This window comes from Plectropomus leopardus, chromosome 7 (genome assembly GCF_026936395.1).
Source record: "Plectropomus leopardus strain MGB_pleo_1.0 chromosome 7, ASM2693639v1, whole genome shotgun sequence".
Lineage (NCBI taxonomy): Eukaryota > Metazoa > Chordata > Actinopteri > Perciformes > Serranidae > Plectropomus > Plectropomus leopardus.
This window is the reverse complement of record NC_142182.1, coordinates 33,604,730-33,628,564: the sequence shown is the minus strand read 5'-3', so window position 1 is coordinate 33,628,564 and position 23,835 is coordinate 33,604,730. Positions and strand designations below refer to the sequence as shown.

General features: G+C 38.9%; 1 protein-coding gene across 2 annotated transcripts; it reads left to right on the top strand.

The window, feature by feature from the left end:
* The first annotated feature begins 98 nt into the window (after positions 1-98).
* tbc1d2b (TBC1 domain family, member 2B) lies at positions 99-23,798 on the top strand. 2 transcript variants are annotated; one of them, XM_088080562.1, is made up of 13 exons: positions 99-667; positions 2,296-2,446; positions 5,737-5,911; positions 7,654-7,808; positions 7,987-8,240; positions 12,979-13,401; positions 14,561-14,671; positions 14,880-15,076; positions 16,463-16,957; positions 17,043-17,160; positions 18,047-18,232; positions 19,872-19,993; positions 20,458-23,798. In XM_088080562.1, the coding sequence occupies exons 1-13, from the start codon at positions 326-328 to the stop codon at positions 20,651-20,653; spliced, it is 2,925 nt and encodes a 974-aa protein (XP_087936688.1). In that variant the 5' UTR covers positions 99-325; the 3' UTR covers positions 20,654-23,798. The 2 variants fall into 2 exon arrangements, with proteins under 2 accessions (XP_087936688.1, XP_087936689.1); XM_088080563.1 differs by lacking the exon at positions 99-667 and adding an exon at positions 720-1,235.
* Positions 23,799-23,835: the final 37 nt, after the last annotated feature.

The window sequence follows — 23,835 nt, the reverse complement described above, 5'->3', positions numbered from 1 at the left end:
ACACTACCTGACTTCACCCAATCTCTAATTATGGGGATTTTAGCAGGAAATCAGGAGCTTTTCTCCTCCTGTACTTGTAACAGGTAACTTACCTAACTATTTTCTACCTCTTTATAGCAGCTGAAGCGTCTGAAGTTGGGTTGCACACGTGGTCAAACACCACCACCTAGCGGTGCCACTGCCTCTCACATGCCGCACACCACGTCACCGCTGCAATAAACTACATCTCCCATGCGCCCCTGCGCAAGAGGCAGGCAGTCATGCGGATGGAAACAGGAGTGGGCATCCGCTGCTGCGCTGCTAGAAGAAGAAACTTCGAGGAAAGATGCACGAAGAGGAGGATGGCAGCGAGGCAAACTCCTGCACAGCCTCGCGGATCGTGGCCTCCAAGTCCGTGGATGTGTCCGAGGTCGAGGGCGCGCGGGAGCAGGCCTCCAAACTGTGCGGCTACTTGAACAAACTGTCCGGCAAGGGGCCTCTGAGGGGGTACAAGCCGAGGTGGTTCGTGTACGATCCGAGGAAATGTTATTTGTATTACTTCAAGACACCCCAAGATGCCTTGCCTCTCGGGCACATCGAGATTGGCGATGCCTCCTTCAACTACGTGGTGGAGGGAGAGGAGGGCCAGTTTGAGATCCGCACCACCGGGAAGGAGTTTCTCCTTAAGGTAGCAACTTTTTCAGCATGTTGTTGCACTGCTTTGCTGTCATTTGTCACTTCCTTTCTTATGAGTGGAAAAAGGCAGACACACCCATCCTAACTTGATTTTATTCCCAGCTTTGATATTAGGCAAACATTTCCTAATATTTCTGCTGACAAAAGTGTACTTTGACAGCTTTTAAGAAAAGCTGGCTAAAAGAAATCGATTACACACGTGGATCATGTTTGTCAGACAAGAGCTTAGTAGGCACATAACTCAGCTGATTGGCCCCAAACTCACTGTCAGCCCTCTGTTTACATTCAGAGATAATTTTAGACTAAGATTTACATGCACATGAGCTCATCCGCCCTCATGACACCTTTTTTTTTTGTAAAGGCTCAACTCATGTGATGATCTCTGCTGTCACATGACTGACTGGTTTTTAAGACAGGTGCCTCTGCTCTCACTCTGCCTGGAGTCTGGGGCATTTTCAGCAGATGGTGAGAATGGTTAATACCAGACAGCTTGCAGGGCCCGAGGCTGGAACTGAGACTGAAACCAGCGTCTGCCCTCGTTCACATGACAGATCCTAATAGTAAGCTGCTATTTACAGTGCTCCTGGGCTTTTTCATATGCTTTATTTAACCTTTAGGGCCACCTTTAATATTACTCACACTCATACCACCCTGCGCTCAAAGTGTGCTTTTCAAAATCAAGTTTTAAAAAATATTACGCAATATTATTTTCTACTTTCATTGAGTTATTTTTTAAACCAACATCAGTCTTAACCATTAAAATCAAATATTCATTAATTTTTGGAATGTTAACCCTTTAAATTCCAGGTTTCTGTCATAATGTCACTGTTTGTAGGTTTAAAAAATGTAATTATTTCTAATAATTAATATAATAATTAATAAAAAAATATAAAAACATATAATAAAGATATAATAATATTAAAAAGGAAATTATTATTTTTTGATTATCACAGTATAGGATATGTCACTGATTAGCAGCAACATTTATTTTTCATACTTTTTTTTTGTGCAGTTTCAAATACTCACTCATACCGCTCTGCGCACAAAATGCTCTTTTTAAAATCAGGCTAAAAGGTCTGCTTTAAATGCCAGGTTTTTGTCATTCCCAAATATGCTTTAGATTAAGAAAAATAACACAATATACTAGATGCAAAGTTTATTTTTTTTCTGAGTATCACAGCCTGGGATATGTCAGTGATGTGCAGCAACATTGATTGTGACAGTGCACCGAGAGGAAATAGCATGTATTTTCTCCATGTGCCAAATATGGTTAAAATAACCCCAAAAAAGACATCATCAGGTGGAAAATAGTAAAAATTACAAATTTTAAGGCAAAAGCCCAGAATGACACCCGGAAATAATACAGTACAATGGCTGTATTTATGCTTTGATGGATGTGTGTGCGACAGTCCCAGTCCCAGTCAAACAGTCCCAAAGGGTTAATTCACAGCTATTATTATTTTCCAAGGCTTCCAGTGATACTTATTTTTGAGATTTCTTTTAACCTTTTATCCCTAAAATATGATTCAATTGTAACTAACATTGTGTATATGTGTGTGTGTGTGTTTGTTTGTTTGTTTGTTTGTTTGTTTGTTTGTTTGTTTGTTTTTGTGTTTCTAGGCTCCCAGCAAGCAGGTGATGCTTTACTGGCTCCAGCAGTTGCAGCAGAAACGTTGGGAGTACAGCAACACACGAGGCTCCGGTCAGAGAGACAGCTGGAGCTCCCCGACCTTGGCCTACCCTCCTACCGGCCTCGTGGGCAAAGACAATGGTAGGGTGGAATACACTGAAACTATGGATTATTTGCAGAGATGCACGGTAATGGCATGTCATCGATATCGATAAAGACAAATTGAACATGTGCAAAACATCAACCCTAAATTGACGGATTTTTCATATTCTCCGCAATGAGTAAATATTATATACTTTGAATAGAATTGTGTTTCATGTCTTCATCTGCTGGTGGGCCATCATGATAAGAGTATGCCTAATATGATTTTAATTCCACTACAGAAGAGACTTGATCTCTTAAATTAGGTGGGGAAAAAAAGTGGATATATCGATATTGGTATCGTTTGATGGCCAAATGAGGTGGTATATATTGGCATATCGTATGTCGGCAGAAAGTACAATATCATGCATCCCTAATTGTTTTTTTATGATTTAATAGTTTCATCTTAAAATGTCAAAAGAAGTAAAAAAAAAAAAAACAAAGCAATCACGTTCCCACAGCTGGAGATGAAGTTGACAAAGAAAAACTGCAAATTTTCACATTAAAGAGGTTCGAAACGGCAAATGTTTATCATTTTGTTAAAAAAAATTACTGAAACAATGAATCAGCTGGCTATTAAATTCATTTTTATCAATTAATCAATTAACTGACTTATTATTACAGCTGTAGTATACACACACACACACACACACACACACACACACACACACACACGTACGGTATATATGGATACTGACTTTCACTGCCTCCTTACTTTCATGCACCAGGTGAAGGTAAACACCTTTGTCTGATCGGTTAATATTTACACAAGTGCTACAAACAGAAGTGATTTTGTCGCAAGTTTCCCAAGCTCCTACAGGAGCGTGTAGGAGTGGTTATGAGAAGCACTGATTAATCTGAAATCAACAAAGTGCAAAAGATCTACTTTATCTGGGGTGTGTTCATTTAAATGCACTCATTGAAACAGAAATCTCTTTGTGTGAACTGCTTGCTGTTGTCAAATGTTCTCACATGCATCTATTACTGTAACAGGACAGAGTAAATAAAGCTCAACAGCATTTACAGTATAAAGCAGAGGCAGTGTCGGGGAAACTACATTAAAACTGTACCAAACTACCAGCTAGCTCTCAATAAAAAGTAGTTTATTTACATCTTAACTACTCTTAAAAACTAAAGCCTGTCAAAGTAAAACTATTTCAAAAAGTAGTTCAACTGCATCCAAACTGGGAAAGAATCATAGTTTGAGTCTGGGATCTATATTGCTACACAGAGGTGAAACTGGAGAGGTATACAGAGTATTTGATCGCAGACATTTCGGCTGCAAACCAGAGGTGATTTTAGTAAAATGGCAGGTGATTGTCATTAACCCTTTTAAGCCTGAGCTAAGTGGCTCAGTTTCTTTCAAAAACTTCAGAAGAAGGCAAAAATCAAGTTAGTGAGAAATAACCCAAATATCTACAAGATATTAGAGATATAAAATGTACTTCCCAGCATACACACTGTTTTTTGGTTTGCTTTTAACAAAAATGTTTTTGAATGTGTATCCATCTTAAAAAAGCACAAATACTCTTGTTATCAGTGTATATAAACACATACTAAATGGAGGGTTTTAGTCAAATATATTGATTTTGTCAACATTGCTCAGGCCATACAATAATCATCTCAAATCAACAGTTTTGCAAAAATCAGCTGTTCCTGATTTAAAGAAATACAGAATACAGAAGTGCTTCACTGATGTTTTGTTTTCATACATTATTCTTTTAACACTCTGTGTTGTCTCTGTCTCAGACGACCTTGACCTTTTGTCAGCACGCTGTGATGTCATGTGTGGGTGCAGGAAAGACATGTGAAATCAGTAAAGGTCTCCTTAACTGGAATGTTCCCTCTAGCTGTGCAGAGGGCATTGAATGTTTTATGTTGCCCTTTTTTTTCTTTTTTTCTTTGGCATGGCTCATGAAAGATTAAGATGAAGATTCGAGACTGTCTTGTAAAAGGGTGTAAAGGTCGAGATGCAGCATGTCCAAACAGACCATAATGTAACACGTGTAACTAATTTTCTTTATTAATTAAAGCTGGCACAACTTCAGAGAGGATGGCAGGATTTGTTTGTCAGAGTCAGTTCAAAGGTTTTTTTTAGAGCAAAAGGAGTTAGATTATTGTAGTACTTAAATTAAAGTGTAACAACAACTATGCGGTTGCAGCTGGTTTCCCTCTTGGCCCTGACGGCTAACTGTGGAGCCGTTTGGCCGTTAATAACACTGGTTCCCCTTTTTTTTTTCAGCCAAGGGCCTCTCAAAATATAGAGAATATACCAAGTGGGAACCTCCTCATGTGCATCCCTTGGAATCATTTGATGAAGTGCATTTTTTACACCTCTAAAATCTAACAATCTAAAAAGAACAACCAAGAGAATAGCCATAAAGTTGTCAGATCAATATGTAATTTATGATCTATTTTAGATTTGGAAAAAATGTGAACAATGAGCCCTTTTCTCAACTGCATAATAATAATAATTAAGTAATATTATTATTTTTTTTTATTATTTTTTAAAATAATGATATTATAATAATAATTTGCTAAATCTAAAAAACTTTCCGATGACTCCCTGTCAGTGTGCTGTGGACCTCTGGGACTGACCCCTGCCTTTTTTTTTTTTTGAGTTAATGTTTTTCTGAATTGATTTGCAGATAAGTGCCACTCTTTGGTGTCATAGAAAGATATTATATAATAAAAATATATAACTATATATAACTATAACTATATAACTGCATAAAAATACAGTCACCAACCAGACAGGCAGATCATGACTCACTGCTGTTAACAAAAGTGCTATTAACAGTAAAATAAACCATCAAAGTGGAGAAACATGTATCCTCGGCCAACATGTCTGCCGTAAATACATGTGAAGAGTTGATTTAAAGGGGACTTCAGGGCCTCTGTGCCTAAGTATACAAATCATACCAGACATCCAAAACATATTCTCTCTTTCCTACTGATTCCATGACCCCCACTTTGAGAATCACTGCTCTATGAAACATTCCCACACTTAACCAGCTAACTTCATACAAAGAGAAACATTTATATTTAGCTTTCTGTGTTCAGAAATGCTGCATACTGTATTTTCTGACGGTTTAGAGAGCTGCCCATGAAACCACAGACATCCACCCTGCTGCAAATAGAATTCTGGGCAACTCAAGATATTTCTTCACTTGACTTTGGAAACCATTTGCAGTCATGACAATATCATTTCCTCAACAACTGGTGGTGATGTAAAGAATGCAATATTATCATTATGTTTTTCTAATGGCGTCCGATGTGTTTTACTTCAGATGCGCCCATCTTTGAGAAGCTAAGTGAGAGCATGGAGAAGGTCCGCAGCGACTTTGCCATGGAGACAGAGACAGATGGCGGGGGAATGGTGGGGATCCAGTCAGCCAGAGGGCCTTCTGCTGCGTCCACGAACCCCCTCAACTTCTCCCTCAGAAACTTTGGTACAGAACTCAGGTATGGCTGAACAAAGGCTTTCTGCAACCTTGTAAGATTATATCGTACTCATGGTTTTTAAGGTTTTTTTGAGTCCTTGCCAAACAGGCACAACTAGTTTGTCCGCCATGTGCCCTGGTAGAGTATTGAGGAAAGAAAATACCTATTCAGCTCTTCCTGTGGTCGAATGCAGCAGAGGAAATGGTTACATCCATAGTTCACTAGTTGCTCCAGCATGCAGCCATCAACAGTTCCCCTTTTGGACCATACAACACATCTTTTCAAATGACACTGAAATGCTAAAAATGTGACATGGCTTGGAATTTGCTTTGTGATGGAAAAATAGTTCACTTATAAAAGTGCACAGGAATCCACAGCATTTGAGCTGCAGTGCTACCAGGGCTGGATGATGTTGAAAAAAATACCAGAATGCAGTTATTCTGACCAGTATTGCAATGTAAGAGGGAATTATAATTTTTACATCTCTATTTTTTTATATTCCAGAAAAAATATATTGAGATAATTGTGGTGTGATTTTTCCAAGAATCAGTACCAAACATAGGTGTTTTCTTAACCCTTTGAAACTTGAGCAAATTGGCCATGGGAGAACATGGGAGGAAGGCAACGAGCAACGAGAGAATAGATTACCTAAAAATTAGGTAGAAGTTAGTAAAAAGAAAATTACCTATAATTAGTCAAATTTTCAACAAAACAAACAAGTTTGCTCAGGGTTAATGGGTTTAAATTTTGAGAAAGGCGTCTAAAAGCAGCACATGAAAAGTGATGTCGTTTCAGGTTTCATAGGGTTAAGTCTGTAGAACATGAAGTGTGAGACAGAACATCTCTGCAGCATGGCAGTATGTGATTTAAAATGTGTCTGTACGTGGTATTTTGACACACATTTTGCCTTCAACAAATATTGCAATAAATAAATATTGCAAATAAATGTTATGTGGCAATTGCAGAAAGGCAAATTTTGATTAAAATGATGATAATGAATTGTTTTGCTCTAAATGCTACTCCTACTTCTTAAAGTTCCTCACCAGTCTGCTCACGTATTATGAGGATTTATTCCCATATTTGAAAATTCATAGTGTTATAACTCACAATCAGAGCAGAAGCAGCTGAAGCTCAAGAGTGTCAACACCAGAAATGTGATGTTATGTCAGTTATGCTCGTGAAGCGTCCATCACAGGGAGCTGTAGACAGTTGCAATGATTAAAATCGAAGTGCATTTCCAGTCACATGGACATGAGGTGAACGATAGAGAAACGTGGCTGAAACACGTCCAGTGTATATGAGGTGTGAGGACGGCAAGAGCTGCATTCTGCTGCACACAAATAGTCAGGAGGTTGCAGTGATCTCACATTTAGAGGTGTGAGTCTGTGTGGGCTTATGGTGAAACATGACCCTGTTGATTTTACTTTCAAAAATGTGTTCCATTTATGTTATTTCTTATTTATTTGTAAGTCATTATCTCCCATTGAGTGTAACCTTGCTGAGCTGTATTGTGTGTATTTTTACCTCTGTATAGCTGCAGTTCTGTTGCCCTGTGTCTTTTGGGAATACTTTTAAGACCTCAACAAAGGCCGTTTCTGCTTATGTTGCCGTTAACAATGTAGCAGGGCATCAGACTTCCTGTCAGTTTTCCCATGATCCCTGAGGATTTTTAAAGCTCTCACATATCCGCAATCACTTTATGTCCTCTGATACTCCACACTTGTGGTCTTACTCACACTGCCGTCTGGTTTCTGTTCTGTCAGGAACTCCATGTCTTATCTGCGGCCAGGCAGAGGAGGAGAGAGCAGACGCAGTGTGTTTTATACCCACAGCAACAGCAGCGCAGAGGAGTGGGAGCTGGTGGACGCCCCACCCAAGGACTGCCCTGAACAGAAACCTCATCCTGACACACACAGACGTACGTCTGCTCCCTGCTGCTTTAATATTCACACACAGCTTACATTCCCCAGAGAAGAATTGTCTTTTATTGCTCCACTCATTTGCTCAACACTATGACAAATGGACAAACAATGCATTTTTCCCGCATGTTTCTGCCTGCTCCAGCTGCCTGACTCTGCTTTATTGCTTATTTACAGATTCCTTCGGTTCAGCTTTTACTTTCGACTTAATGCGCAACTCATCGCGGCCCAAGAAGCCTTTGCTCCGAGACATGATGGGCGCCGGAAGGTTCGGGCGTAATGCTGAGGCGCGCAGTACAGAGAGCTCCCTAGTGGATTGTAATGGCAGCAAACCTTTGGAGATGCAGCTTCGCCTCCAGAGCCAACAGGAAGAACTCAGCCGCATGCAGCAGGAAGCGACCAAACTCAGAGAGGAGCTGGCCAGTCAGAAGGTACACTTATCTCACTCGCTTTTCACATAAGTGAATTAAATGAAACATGTGATTCAGGGGAAGTATAAAGATGGAGAAATGTTATCATATGTACAAAATGTCATTACCTAAAGATAAAGATTTAATTACATTTTTACCAATTTAGCTTCATTCAGAAAGTCCTCTGAAGTTTCTGGAAGTTCTCCTGTCCATCCAGACACGGTCACATGTGCGCAAATGAACTTGAATGACCGTCACCTGCTGAGGCGATATTCCTGTTAAATGTGAGCGGTGGCGGGTGTGCTGCACACAGACAGCTAGCTTGCTCACAGATGTTATCTAGCGTTCTAATAGATAATGCAAAATATGACGTTATTGGTACATATTCCATTTCACTGACAGCCAGGCAGCATCTCTCATGTGGGGCAGTTTGAATCTTCCAGTAAGAAACAAGATCAGCTGGTTAAACACAGCATCAACCAGCATCTGTTGCACACATACTCCTTTGCTGAGGCTGCAACTTTGTTGGTCAAAGTTCACCAAAGTTGAACTCTATGTGATGCAAAGATGTAAATTTGTTTTGCCACCGAAAACTGTTATTTTTTTACTCGCCCCTTTGCTCACATTCCGTGGAGGTGAATGGGAGGCGTATGATAATTTTGCATGTTACTGTACTTTAATACCACAATCAGTATCATTTGAAGCGTGCACTTTATTTGAATATTTGCTCCACTTTACCTTCCACAACAGCTGATGGAGGCAGCGGCAGAGCAGCAACTTTGCTGTTCAGTGGAATAAAATGACTGTTTTTCTTCATGGAGTCTGATATTTTTTTTAATATAATGGCTTCAAATCCCCATCAGTAAGGGCTGTCTTACAGCAAGGTAAAGTGGTGAAAATATTCTCAATGTAGCATACACGTCAACAGCAGGACATCGCTTAGTTTCTGTGCCGGTGTCGTGAGACTGTACTTTATTTTTTTTAGGTGGCTTAAAACTAATCAATGAAGGCAAAGTTTGCTCAGTGCTGTTTGATTATATGTATGTGACTCAGCGATTTTCTATCCCAAAGTTACTGTAAATAAACCATTACACATTGTGATTCGGTCTATAGCAGAACCTGTATAAAAAAAAAAATAGGTCTATAGCAATTAGCTGAAAGGGGGCATATGTCCACCTGCCTTGGTGGAGTTGGAGATACTTCATCAATAAATGGATTCTCTCCTGGTGCGTGTATTCTGGGACAAGGACAGTATTCCAATTAAATGACCTAATCGAGCTATAACTGCAGCTCCACTAAACTGTGCATGTGAACGTACCGAGTGTTTACCCAGTGGAGATAACCCGCTCTGCATCAGCAAACCCGCTAAGCCATGTGTAGCTTGTTTGAAGAATGGCTTGCCCTGGCTCTGTTTTAGCAACGTTTTGCACACCTTTAATCTATTTCAAGAGCAACAGCAAGCCATTGCTTCGGCTCAATAGGTGCCCTGAATGTTGCTGTCGCTCATAGTATATCTGGATACTTTTTTGCACACTATCTTCCACATTCTGCTCACCTTCTGTGCGTTAGGAAAATGTGTTAGTCATCTTACCAGTGGTCTTGTTAACAGACATTGTAGTATCTTACAAAGAATATAGCAGAGACTTACGGGTTTTCACATTTAACTGTAAAGCACCAGGATTAATTTCATAATGTGTGAATTATTCACATTCATTCCAGGCTCACTCGAGTGATTTTACTATCATTTCAGTTAATTCAGCACAAGCTTGAGGTTTTGGTGTCTGACTGAGCAGTTTGTTGTAATCCTGATGCTCTCACTAATACAGGAAGACAGCGAATGATTAGTCACACTTTAGCAAGAAACGAGGAAACAGCAGTTCTCCTCACAACACTGGCAGCTGCCTTGTTCCTTCCCATTTCTCTCTTATTTTCGTGTTTTGAAACAAGGCTGCAACAGTTAGCAGATGAATAATGTGTGTGTGTATGATTCCCCTGTGAAGCGGTTTACTGCCAGCTTGAACTTTAGTAAGAATTATCTGAGTAACTCTGAGTAACGCAGTCAGCTGGCCAGCTGCAGAACTGGTGTTGGAAATATTCAGTCACTCCTAGCACCATTAAGCTCAAATGGACCAAACCTGACATTGCTGTGATGTTGGGCTTAGACTGAATTTGTTCGTAATGTTGCAAAGAAATCCTCTGACCTCTCTGAGGACAATTTTTGCATTTTTTAGAAAACGGTTGCCAATATAAACTGTGTATTCAGTTTGTGCGTCACAGTTACTATGTTTGCATTTGTGTGACCAGGTGCATGTGGTTGCGTTCTTGTAAAGTCACATGTCACACACACACATCAGTGCAACTGTGTGAGCCCTGTTTTTACACATTAACCACAGTATATACTTATAATGATATGATGGTAAACTTTTGTTATTGAATTTCAGGCTCTGTCATTGCATGTAATTGGTAATGTGGGTGTAGTGGTGGCTGTGCTGCATGTTGCTGCTAAGGTCAGTATGACTGTGGCCTCTGACAAACAGTGTGGACTAGCAGGGTTTCTTCCAGGAAGTTATTTAGCTAAAGTGGTAAGCTACAAAGATCCTGATGCATCCTGATGCAGGCAGTTTAGTGCGTGCATAAAAAATAGCCACACTAAAGATAATGGCTTCTCCAATGTGAAATGGTGTCGAAATGTGATCACTTCATAAAGTTAATGAGCTATTAAGTTACACCAAGTAGAGCGGGGCAAAGAGAAAGGGTCAAGGGTATGAATAGATTTTGCAAAAAAAGAAAAAGAAAATAGAGAGAAAAAAGAAATTAACATAATAAATAAATACAAATGAGATACATAGAAAAACAAGGGTAGAGTTAGGAGAAAATTAAAACCAGAGGACAAATACTACAAGCTGCAAGACGAAAAATGTCAGTATAAAATAATACAATGATATAGACCAAAAACGACAACAACAGAAGCAAAAAAAAGAGCAATAAAGCCAATAAAACCTAAATTGAAAAAGTAAAAGAAATAAAATGGATATATTGTGTGTGTGTGTATATATATATGTATATATATATATATATAGATAGATAGATATAGATATACACACATACACATACCACACATATATATGTATATATGTGTGTGTGTATATATATATACATATATATATATGCAGTCATAGGTGTCTGTCATAGGGCAAATCTAACAGAATATAAATTAATTTTGTAGATGAATTTAAAGTAAAATAACAGGCTGCAAACTGTGGCAACACTTTGTAAACTCCTATTGTTATTAGTTGTAGAAAATAAAATTATATTATATAATATACATGTTAATACAGACATTAATAACTGATGTTTGTGGAACGTACATTCTGTTATTTACTTTACTGTAAGCTCATTATGCCTTTGCATCCAGCAGTGTTAAAGCTGGAGTAAAGGACTTTTCTGTAAAAATCAACATCCGTTACATTAAGCCCTTGTCAAATGAGTTCTCACAGTGCTGATTAAACCTATTAAGCTCTCTGAATTCCACAGTACACTGGAATAGTCGTGTCTGTGGCCACTTTTCCATGCTGGCGCACTGACAGTGATGCGCTTTACGTCAGCCAGCCAGAGCTAAGGGGGGCAGGAGGGAGAGAGAGACTGTGGCAGCAGATCAGCTGCTAGTATGGCAGAGAAGTCCTAAGAAGCTAATTCAAAAGAGCTTTAAAGAAACTTGGAGAAATGATTAGAGTCAAAGTATTTTCACAGGAAGACTTGAAGAGAGCACTCTGGGAGGCTGGGGACATGTGGTGAGCTCAGCTCTATCATGAGCATGTGAAAAAGAAAGTATATTACCTCATAGTTTTAGTTTGATCATGTGCTATTGACATTCCTGTTTACTGATTAAATTCCTGCTGCTTTATATGCTCTGTGCTGAGACAAACTATTCAACATTGATTAAAATCTCGAAGGGATTTTGAAGGGATTTGGGCAGATTAAATGAGATTGTATTATCCTGTCAAAGGTTTCCTGAGTTCTGTTCATCTTTGTTGTCACTCAGAAAGCTTGATAAGCCCAGCTCACGACCGATTGTTTTGGGCTAGCCTTGATTTAATAGTTTAAAACCTTATGCTAAATGATGATCTTCAGAAAAACTTCAACATCCTTGTTGTGAACTTTTGTCTCAACTGCGCAGTGAATAAAACTCATCTGAACCAGCCAGAGAATCTGACCTAAAAGAAAAGTGTTCTTGTTCCTAACACATGCACCCTCATTGTTTGTGTAATATTTGTCCCTGCCAGAAGTGAGAAACAAAAGTTCTGCATTCCAGCCTTTTTATTTTTTATTTATTTAACCACTATTTAACCAGAATAACCTCTTGAGACTAAAAGTCTCTTCTTCAAGAGTGTCGTGGCCTAGACAGGCAGCAACAAACGTTACAAACAACAAAGAATTAAAGTACAAAAACAAAATGTAGTGTATGAAATGTAATTAAAATTCAGTCCATAGTAAATATGGTAAGCTGTTATGCAGGTAAAATCTCAGCAAATAGAATGTGCAGCTGTCCCTGACATGTGCATTTTTTTAATTGATTTCTTTATTACATATTTGTGAATTTTCCCCATAAGGACAAAAGTCAACATCGAACTCATTATAATGACGTTTCTTGGGGATTTAATTAAAGGCATGATCTTGATACTTCAAGATGATGTGTTGATTTAAATTAAATTTTTAAATTTTTAATTTTAAATTTAAAAAATCTCTTTTACTCAACCAGGAGCTGGTGAGACTTCTGCAGCAGACTTTGAGGACCTCCCAGTGTGAAAGGCTGCCACTGCGCCGTCCACCGCCGATCCCAGGTTCATCTGCTGCTTCAGACCAGACTCAAGGTCCGGCAGTTAGCAAGGAAGAGGCCGCTCAGTGGGAGGCCCTGCTTCAGGAAAAGGACGGACAGGTTCAGTCCCTGTGCGGCCACATGGAGCGTCTCGCCCTGGAGAAGGAGAGTCTGCAACAGGAGCTGAAGGGCCTGAAGATAAAGGTGGGGGAGATAAACGACCAGCTGGGCATGCTGATGGAGACCATCCAGGCCAAGGACGAAGTTATCATTAAACTGTCGCAGCAGAGCTCCGAGCAGAGCTGCAATCCAGGCAACGGGTCACCACCTCCCAACAGAGACCAGCAGGAAGTGGACATCCTCAAGGTACAGAAGGAAACACTTAAAGCCTCTAGGAACCCAAATAATCAAAAGCTTTATCAATATGTAATTTAGGGTCTTAAATGCATAATAAAAAGCATTTAAAAATGATCAGCCACTAGCCCAAATTTGAAATATCGTCTTTTTAGTTTTTTCAGTTTCCTGAAGCTGGATTTATTTGGCTGTGATTATCCCCGATACATATCACGTAATGTGGATAAAGCAAATCAAAAAATTCAAAGTCAGGTGTCGGTTGATACTAATTAAACATGCCAAACTGAAATCCTTCAACGTTCCTTTCAATAGGGTGCTTTCAGAAATACTAGGTGGGTTTCCATTACAGATACAGACGCCGTCACTATGTCCATTCAAAGGCGACATCGTTTACATTTTATGTAAACAATAATGAAAAGACAAGCCCCTTATACGTGTGAGTGGCCACATATGAGGGACCTATAAAAGCCCAGAAAGTGTTTCCATTGCAGTTTAACTAAATATAGCTTTTTGGAATTGCCTTAAATACCACCTCATGTGAAAGTAAAAACTTTTTTGCAATAAATGGGAGTTTTTTTAAATAAAATGACGTGTTTCCACTAGGGGAATTTTATATTCGCAGTTTCAATTTGAATTTTTTGAGGGTTAATGGAAATCCACCAACTCACTCTGAGAACTGGAGTGTACTCAGGCACAAACTGGACCGTTGGTAAGTTCGGAACGCTGTTGGAATGCACCGTTCCATTATCCAGAGCACGGCATGGCTGTCATGGAGACGCAAGACATTGGACAAAGGTGGGATCTAAGGAGGTGTCAATCAAATCGTGATCTGCCATGCCCACACAGTCTGGAGAAATGCTATTATCCTCAAAATGAGCTGTTTTCAACTTGGTTTTCTAATAGTTTCAAACATTTATTTTCACTCAGATTTTTGTAGATACTTATTGAGACACTCAACTTTGATACAATATGTGCATTTTTACTATTTCAAGCCATGTTTTCAGAGACTTTAAACCACATGCATGGTTGTTAAAGATGATATAGCAAGCTTATAGAACTACAGACATTGTAGTATTAATTTCTTTAGCTACAATTTTATTTTATCACGGTTTGATAATGCTCTGGTTTAGTTTGGACCTGGTTAACGGAATGCTTGTTTCTACAATTTCAGGACAGTCTTGAAGGCTACAAATCCCAGAACAAGTTCCTGAACAAAGAGATCCTGGAGCTGACAGTATTACGCAGGAACGCGGAGAGCAGGGAAAAGGCTTTAGAAGCAAAGGTACTGTCTTGTGTTAACGGTGCATTATTCTGTTAATAGAAACAGGAAGTCTGAGCAGCTTTTAGGGGAAGTTTAGCATCGACCTTAGCTGCTGCCCCATATTCCTAAAAATGCCAAGAAGGAACAATGAATAACAAACTCTAACCTCTCTACCATCAGTAATGATAACAAAGACACTAATTACATTCCTCTGTTATCTTTGCTGCAGTACACGGCCCTGGAAGCCAAGCTGTGCCAGGTGGAGAGTAAGTATCTGGTGCTGCTTCAAGAAGTGAAGATGCCAGTATGTTCGTCCTCAGAGCAGAGTCCAGCCCGAGAGGTCATCTCAAGATTACTGGAGGATGCGCTGCAGGCAGAGAGCTCCGATCAGCAAGAGCACCCCATCTTTAAACCCAATACTGTCAGGTATGAACTGTAGCTTCCTTTACAGCCTACATCATCAAAAACATGCACTTGCATTTTAGCAACAGAAGTAGAATTGTTGTCCATAAAATTCCTTGTTGCAGAGGGAGAAACCTCTATAAACCTTCACAAAAGACTGGAACATTTGTACAAGGATGAGGACAGCTGCCAAAAATTGGCTCCATAATCCTTGTTGTCCTTGTACACATTTTCCAGTCTTCTGTGGATGTTTATAGGCTTTTCTCACTCGGTAACAAGGAATTTTATGGCGAAAAATGCCACTTCTGTTGCCAAAATGCCTGCGCATGTTTTCCTGTCACTCACCAACAGCTGTTATGGTTTTTGTTTTTCTATAAGGTGGCTGTAGCAGATATCCAGAATGTGGTAGAACAGCTGTCTCCTATTTTGCACCCTGGTCTTTAAGTAACCTTCAGAACACACTACAGCTTCATGATTTTGTCTCCCAGGGAGAGTTCAAAGCTCTGATAAAAAAATGATTTAGCTGAGGACTGCAATTGCTTTTCCTAAATAGGATTTTGTGTCATGTATCTTTTTGATTGTAACTTGTCTTTTTTTGAAATGCTGTCTTTCATGTGTAATGGTGTGCATCTTCGAATAAGACATTTTAATCTCAAGGGACCTCTTGGTTGAATATAGAAAAGTTTATATACAAATAAAATACTTAAAAATAATAATAATAGAATCCCAATAATAAAATCTCAATAATTATTTTTATTAAAACTAAATTATAAATATTGATAGAGTATGTTGTTGAAGCAGATTGAAATAATTCTAATTCTAAATGTATGTAAAAATGTTAAAATGCAGTATAATTGCTAAAATTGCTTTTACAATTTGCTATAACAATACAAAAAGGATTAAATAAAAAACAGAATTTTTAATGTATATTTGTATTAATTTTTTAAATTTCATATTATATATATATGCAGAGAACAGTAATATAACACTGTAGTTAAAAAGAAAAACATAGACAGAAGTCTCAGTCCACTCAGTATCAATTTTATCAAAATCAAACAACAAATCAGGATAAATCCTGTGCATAAGAGAAGGAGATGTGATGATGATAGAAGCAAATGCAGTGCACTCACCAGATCTGTTTCCATTTTTCTTGACTGGAAAAACTTGCTCTCCTAATTGGTATTTAATTTGCTTTTGCTGTTGCTTTGACTTCTGTGTAAGCTCAGGCACGTCCTTTGGGGCTCGTCCAAAAGTATTGTTAAAAATTCAGGTGATCCAGAAATGATGTAGCACTGAGGGCAGGTTCAGCGAGTGTGGGTCTAAAAGTGTTAATAACTTTTAGAAATGATTGAACATCACTGATTAATGATCATTTCTCCACAATTTCGCTCTTCCTTGATTTGACCTCAGTGAGTATGACATGTACGGCTTCAAGACGGTCCCGGAGGAGGAGGAAGAGGAGGAGAAGCTGGTTGCGAAGGTGAGAGCTCTGGAGCTGAAGTCCCTGTCCATGACCGATCAGGAGGTGTCCGTCGGGGTGAAGTGGGAGAACTATCTGGCCAGCACCATGAACAGAGACCTGGTTCGCTCCCCTGAGCTCAAGGCGCTGTTCCGCTGCGGCGTGCCCCACGAGCACCGCTCCCAGGTGTGGCGTTGGTGTGTTTCCTTCCATGTCAAGAAACTTCGGGACCATCTGGCACCCGACTATTATGAGACCTTACTTAATGTGGCGCGGGACAAGCCCAACCCGGCCTCAAAGCAGATCGAGCTGGACTTGCTGCGTACTTTGCCCAACAACAAGCACTATTCCTCCCCGAGCGCGGGCGGCATCCAGAAACTCAGGAACGTCCTGATGGCTTTCTCCTGGAGGAATCCAGATATCGGCTACTGCCAGGGACTAAACAGGTACAGTAAAGGGGTTCTGGTGTCTCTTCTTCTCTCCTTTTATGCATTATAACCATTCTTTTTTTATTGCATGTTATTTCTTCAGGCTGGCTGCTATTGCTTTGCTCTATCTGGACCAAGAGGACGCCTTCTGGAGCCTTATAGCAATTGTGGAGGTCTTCATGCCAAGAGACTATTACACCAAGACTCTGCTTGGCTCACAGGTAAACAAGCTCAAAGGTTAATATTCTAAGCATCGGAAGACCCAAAGGCTGCGGTCAAATAGTCCCTTTTTGTTTATGAAGGTTCCTAAATGAGTAAAATGACTTGGAAGTATTGGAGCAGCTGCCATGATGAGAGCTCATATGAACAGTAACAGGTCTAACGTTGTACATATCTTGCATAGTTATTATTTTTATAAAATCATATTGGGATTCATGACGATAAATATGAGGGGAAAGGAGGGTGAGTGTGAGCAACAATCATTACATTTTACTTCTGTGACTGGAAGCCTTTATTACTTTTTATTTTAATTCTAACCTCAGTAATGATGTAATATTTTTCATGGGGTTGTCCTTGTTTTGCCATTATGACGTGCGTGAAACAAGAAGGTGAGTACACACAGGGCGAAGCAGATAATAATGACAACAATAATAATAGTAATAATTATCATACCTATGATTATATTTATGCTCAGAATTGAATTTGTTGTGCACTTTTTATGATTTACATTACAAAGGGCTTCAAGAAAGCAGCATAGTTTTGAAAGAAAATGGATAAATAAAGCTTTTCCCTAAGTCTTTATGAATTCTGTTTCATGTAGTCCTTGAACTCATGAGGCTCTTGGGTGAAGGAAAAGCGGTTTGGATTTGCATTTGGACTTCTCAATCTTAGCCTAGGAGAGTTGCTGTCTCCTTACTAGTGTTTACAGGTTTCTCTGGTCAGTGATGTCATATTCACGTGACGGTGCAGGTCATGTCTGATCATAGAAAAAAAGTCAGCCCTGTTTGTTTTCTGCTGCATTCAACCCTGTTTTTTTTTCTCCTCCTGTGTAAGTAAAGATCTCTGTTAGCGATAAAGAATGTAAATATGTGTCGGTTGTGTCTGCAGGTTGACCAGCGCGTGTTCAGAGACCTGATGAGTGAGAAGCTCCCTCGGCTTCACGCCCACTTTGAGCAGTACAAGGTAGACTTCTCCCTCATCACCTTCAACTGGTTCCTGGTGGTGTTTGTGGACAGCGTGGTGAGCGACATCCTCTTCAAGATCTGGGACGCCTTTCTGTACGAAGGGCCAAAGGTGAGAGGCGGACAAGAAAGTAAAATTGTGACTCTCTAACTTCACATAATCAGGTTTCCTTTCAGATGTGATGCCAGAATTCTGAAGAAAATTTAAAAAAATTAGATAAGGAGACTTTTGCAAATTGTGTTTAAGCCATTTAGTTGTTTAACTTTAAGTCTGTCAACCTCTACATATTGTATGTTAGATTAGTTCTCTATTTGATTGTAAAGTTCCAAAAAGCACCAGTTTTTTTTGGGTTGACATATTAACCCACTGTGTCTCTAGACCTCTTTTACCTTGCCAAGGATCAGGGCTGTACAAAGTTTAAGCTCCATGAGCGTCTTTATAAATTAGTTTTTCATGTAGTGGAGCACACATGACATTATCACCTAGCTCTGTAGTTCCTCTTCAACTCTACAAAAGTGTTTTAGCCTGTTTCTTTTTTTTTTTACATATGTGTATCCCTTTGTATCACACTGAATCTCCTGTCTTAATTTTGGTTTGTGTGGCTTTGTGAATGTATTGCAGGCAGAGCTCTTTGTGAGGTCTTTATTTTTCTCAGTAGCAGTTTGCGGAGTTTGAGTTGTGGGGAATAATAGGGCTGGACCCTAATATTTGGCTTTTCAGATATTTGTAATGGGGTAGGTATTCGGTTTTCATTTTAAGGGATTTTTTTTTTTTTTTTTTACAGAGGACAAATGTCATTTCAGTGTTTGTGAGAAAACAATAGATAAATACATCTTAAATCTTAAATGTTTTGGAGTTAGTAGGCTCTGCTTCTGTTTGCATAGAAAGGTTCCCAACACTCCCTCTTTGTGTCTGTTTATCCTGATCCTGTAGCACACACACACACACACACACACACACACACACACACACACACACACACACACACACACACACACACACACACACACACACACACACACACACACACACACACAGTGACAGGAATGACCATGTAACCCAGCAGTTATTAAAGGGTTGCACACCAGGCTCGTGCACGGTATCTCTCTCGCTCACTTTGGGGTCGGGATTGCGGCCTCTCCTGTATCTGATGGTGAAGTGTTGAAGTGCGTGGTGCCTCTCCTTTCCTGTGTTCCACTGACAGGATATAGTGACAGTTCTAGCAAATATGACAAAAAGTTAGTTTTTAGTAAGTTACCTACTCAACCTTCAAACCGGCAATAACTAATTATTGGCCACTTTTAATCTGTCACCTTTTAAAACCATCATGGTGAACTTGTTCGCAAACAGTTCACTATTTAGAGAAAAGATGCAGGCAAGAAAAATGAGTTCTAAGACGCTATCTCACTCTGTAGAGCTGAGGGGAACTCCAGTGTTGGTTGATAATTTTCTTTGGGTTCATCACTAAGAGAGACCACTCTCACATACAATTAGTCATGTGATCAGTTGTTGGTATGGAAATATTGATTATAAGCACTATATAAATGTAGGGAATCAGTTTTTATGTTATTTGGTACATAAATAGCCTTTGCCTCATATCAAGACAGTAAGGACTGTACTGTATGTAGAAACACCGCCTTCAGACTTCACAAGTGGCTCAACATGTCTGAGGGAAGATGTGTCACGGTGTACGGTCACGCATTGAATGTCATGAGGTAGATTTCACGGCTTTGATCCTTTTTCTCCACAGATCATATTTCGCTTTGCCCTCGCTCTCTTCAAGTACAAAGAGGAGGAGTTTTTGAAGTTGCAGGATTCCACAGCCATCTTCAAATATCTTAGATACTTCACACGCACAATCCTTGACTCAAGGTACAGTAACTGCAAGTTGTTTTGGTATTTCTGAGGTCAGACTGTTTGCAGTAAAAAGGAGTAAGGTAGTTGACCATAGAATAGCAGTAAATATACAGACCGATGAGGTTACGTCTGTAGACGCTGCAATAAGCATTACGCTGATCATAACAGTTGTACAAAAATGACTGGGAAATATTGGTAAAGAATACACATAGTAAGCTAAAACAGATATGTAAAAGGGACAGCAGGATGTCAAATCTGCACAGCACAGAGCTTGGGCTGGACCCAAATATTTGGCTATTGGAGTATTTGTTAATTGGGTTGATATTTGGTTTTCAACTTAGACATTCAGATATTCTTTTTTTGCAGAGGATGAATGTCATTTCAGCGTTAGTGATACTGCTGCTGACCCTGTCACACACACACTGACAGGAATTATTATTTAACCCTGACTTATAAGACTGTATTTGTCATTTTTCCAGGAAATTGATGAACATCGCTTTTGTGGACATGAATCCGTTCCCCATGCGACAAATCCAGAACCGCCGCTCCTTCCACCTGGAGAAAGTCCGTCTTGAGCTGACCGAGCTTGAGGCAATCAGACAGACCTTCCTCAGGGAGAGAGAGACGAGTCAGGACGGGCGGAGCTTCGTCAGCGACGATGAAGAGGATAACTGACCTGAAGCTTGTGGCTGAAAAATGAAGACAAAGAGATCATCTCCTCACAACAGCGAGGTGTTGCAGTTGTAAAGGGATGTTTCCTAAAGAATTGTTGGAGTTGGTCTCCGAACCAGGACCAATAAACTGGACCAATAAACTTTTTATACATTTTTGAGTGAAATCGCAACAAAACATTGACCAAAACATCACAGGCTGAATAAGGCTTTCTATCAGTATTCCTGCCTTTTTTCTGTTTTTGTAAACACTTTATTTGTTGTGTGCTTGTGTGTTTATGTGACAGCCAAAACAGTGTGCGTTATCCACAGCTCTTCAACCTTCATGCCAAGCTACTCTCTACTCTTCGAATCAGTATTTTTAAAAAAACATGGCTGTGAACTTTTAATAGATGGAGATTTTATGCCTGTTGAAGGAATGATTGTATTATTTTCTAAACATTTTTAACATTTTTGCTCTCTCCGCCCTTAGTTTTTTTAATACGTCTTAAAATGTTTTACCTGAATCCTTTTTTTTTTTTAGTATTTTTCACATTGCTACTCAAAATGTCTTTTGTGTTAAATCCCTGTGTGTCCTGATGCACTCGAATCACTTATGCTGATATTCAGATTTTGCTGAAATTTAAGTCTTAGAGCCTTCTGATCAAAAACTCGTCCTAAATTGTACATATCATTCCAGCGTCCAGGGGTGATTCAGAAAACGTTCAAAGATGACTTCAAGATTCCCGTGTATTATCATGTGTTATCACTTATCTCAGGATTCAAGACAAATATCTAGAGACATACCAATTAAGCCATCATGCTAACGGTGTCAGCCAGTGTTGACTTTTTAACCCTCTGAAACCAGGATTGATATCACTTTTCTTGTGCTGCCTTCAGACGCTTTCACAAGTATTTAAGTCTTCTAAATCTTAACCAGTTGGTTTGATTTCTTTCAGAAATACAGGGAAAAAGGCAATGCACAACTTGGGAAGCGGTGTCACGCAAATTGCATGAAATTAGTAGCTTTAGAAAACTTTTTTTTAAAAAGATGAGGAAAAATATCCAACAAAATACATTTGTAGTCTTGTTTTTTCTTAGTTTTTTTAAAAAGGCATTTTTTTGTACTTTTCTTTTTTGCTCATGTTTGGGTCATTTTTTCTTAAGTTGCTCATTGCCCTTTTCCTGTGTTTTTGAAAGAAGTTAAGCCAATTTTCCCAGGTTTCAAAGGGTTATGTAAAATTTATGTAAGCATGGACAGTCCGGTTATTTGTTCAGATTCGGGGGAATGGTTTTTTTTTTTTGATTGATTGTTTGGAGTATCACTCTTGATTAATTTATACCTAAATGTCTCATGATTATTGAAATGTTCCTAACGACATGTTTGGAAAGATTTTTTTGCACCTACGTTTGTACTTAAAGATATACAATGCAGGATTTTCCCAGTAAACAATTTATTGACTCATACAAAAGTAATCCCTCTCAATCTTTACTGGGTGTATTTGTTTGCCTGTATTTTCTTAATTCAAATAGAGCACTTTAATGTGCGTGTACCCCTCCAGCGCTCACATGAGGTCAGGGCCTTATTCCATCATAGCGACCAGGTGCCAGACTGTAAGCAGCAGGCATCCAAGAGAAAAAAATCAAATTTAGGGAGGCAAACAGCAAATGAGAGGCAATCTGTTGTTTGTTTCTAACTTCACTTTAACTAGTGAGTGTGTTTCCAAACCGTAACAGACAATCCTGCAAAGGATACCTTTAAGTACTACATTATTAGATAATTTTCCCAAAGACAAGTGTTTTACACTCACATTTGTGTTTTGACTTAAGAAAATTGTGTAGCGGTTCCTGGATTTTGTTAGTGGAATATTTTAAATTGCCACACGCACCAAATCAGTGGATCCCCACAAATTACCGGATTATCCAACGTCTTTTGAAACTGTTCTTGAGATTATTTTGCTTTTTTAAGTCATGTTCATGATTTTTCTTAACATTAGTTGGGGTTGTTAGATTTTCAAGGGATTCAGTTACCCCTGACTAAAACCTTTTTTACAAGATATACAGAACATGCATAATGCTGGGATTATTTTTCTGAGCCTTGTCTGAAAATGCCGATGTATTTGCATTCACTGTCCTCAGTGTGGCAGTATAACATTTGTCTCCTCAGTGTTTACACTTGTTCACAGGTAACCTTCACACAGTTTATCATACTGACTTGATAAAATGGCTGAAGTCAGGCTGTCAGAGTGATTGCAATATATGCAAAATATGCAAAAACAGAAGTATGATTTGTTATCTACGAGGGAAGTGTTTTAGAAGATTTCTAGATGTGTAGCAACATCTTCCATGTCCAGGTACTTACAGAAAACCGTTTACTCTTTTGTGGTTATGGTATCTATTATATATGTTTTATAATTTCCATTGTTAAAACAGACCAGAATGAAAAGGTTAATTACTTAGAGGGAAATCATGTTTATATTTGGTTCGTGAACAGTATAAAACTGTAGTTTGAATTTACGAGAGAGGAAGAAGTTTTTCTCACTTAGCCCCGTCCCCTTTTGTGCTGATGTATTGTTTACACTTTTAATGTCCTTTATTTTTATATTTGTGATAGAAATTTTGTTGTGAGCAAATGGCTGAATTGTTCTAATGATGGAAATGTGACTAAAAAAAGACCCGTGGAAGTTAAGTTTTAATGCATTTGGGATTTTAAGAGTTTTTCTTCATGAGAGCAGGTCTCTCTAGAGATCAAAATGTTCAACTTTGATCTGTTTAAGAATTTTAGGTCCACTCATTTTGTCAAAGGGCTCATACAACAGGTTTCAATATTTACTCATATTTCATTACACAACTTTTGATCTAAGGCTAGTTTGTATGCTTTTTTTGTTTTCTGTCAGTTTAATTCACACGGAATAAGCTACATTTAATCTTTTCTTTCCTCTTTTTTATTTCTTTTTTTCCCAGCAATGTATTGCACAAATGTAATGACTTCAAATTATTATGGGGCACTTCCCATTTTGTATGTGCATTTCTATAATTTCTTGTCCATTGTTACCATTTAATGATGAAAAAGGCAAAGCTTTTGTTACAGAAGTGAATATGTGCCACTGTATGCTTTTGTTATACCAGTTAAAAGACAAATTCAATAAACAACGACAGAGTGAAATCTCTTTTATCTGCAGGTGCTCATAAAAAGTAAAACAAAAA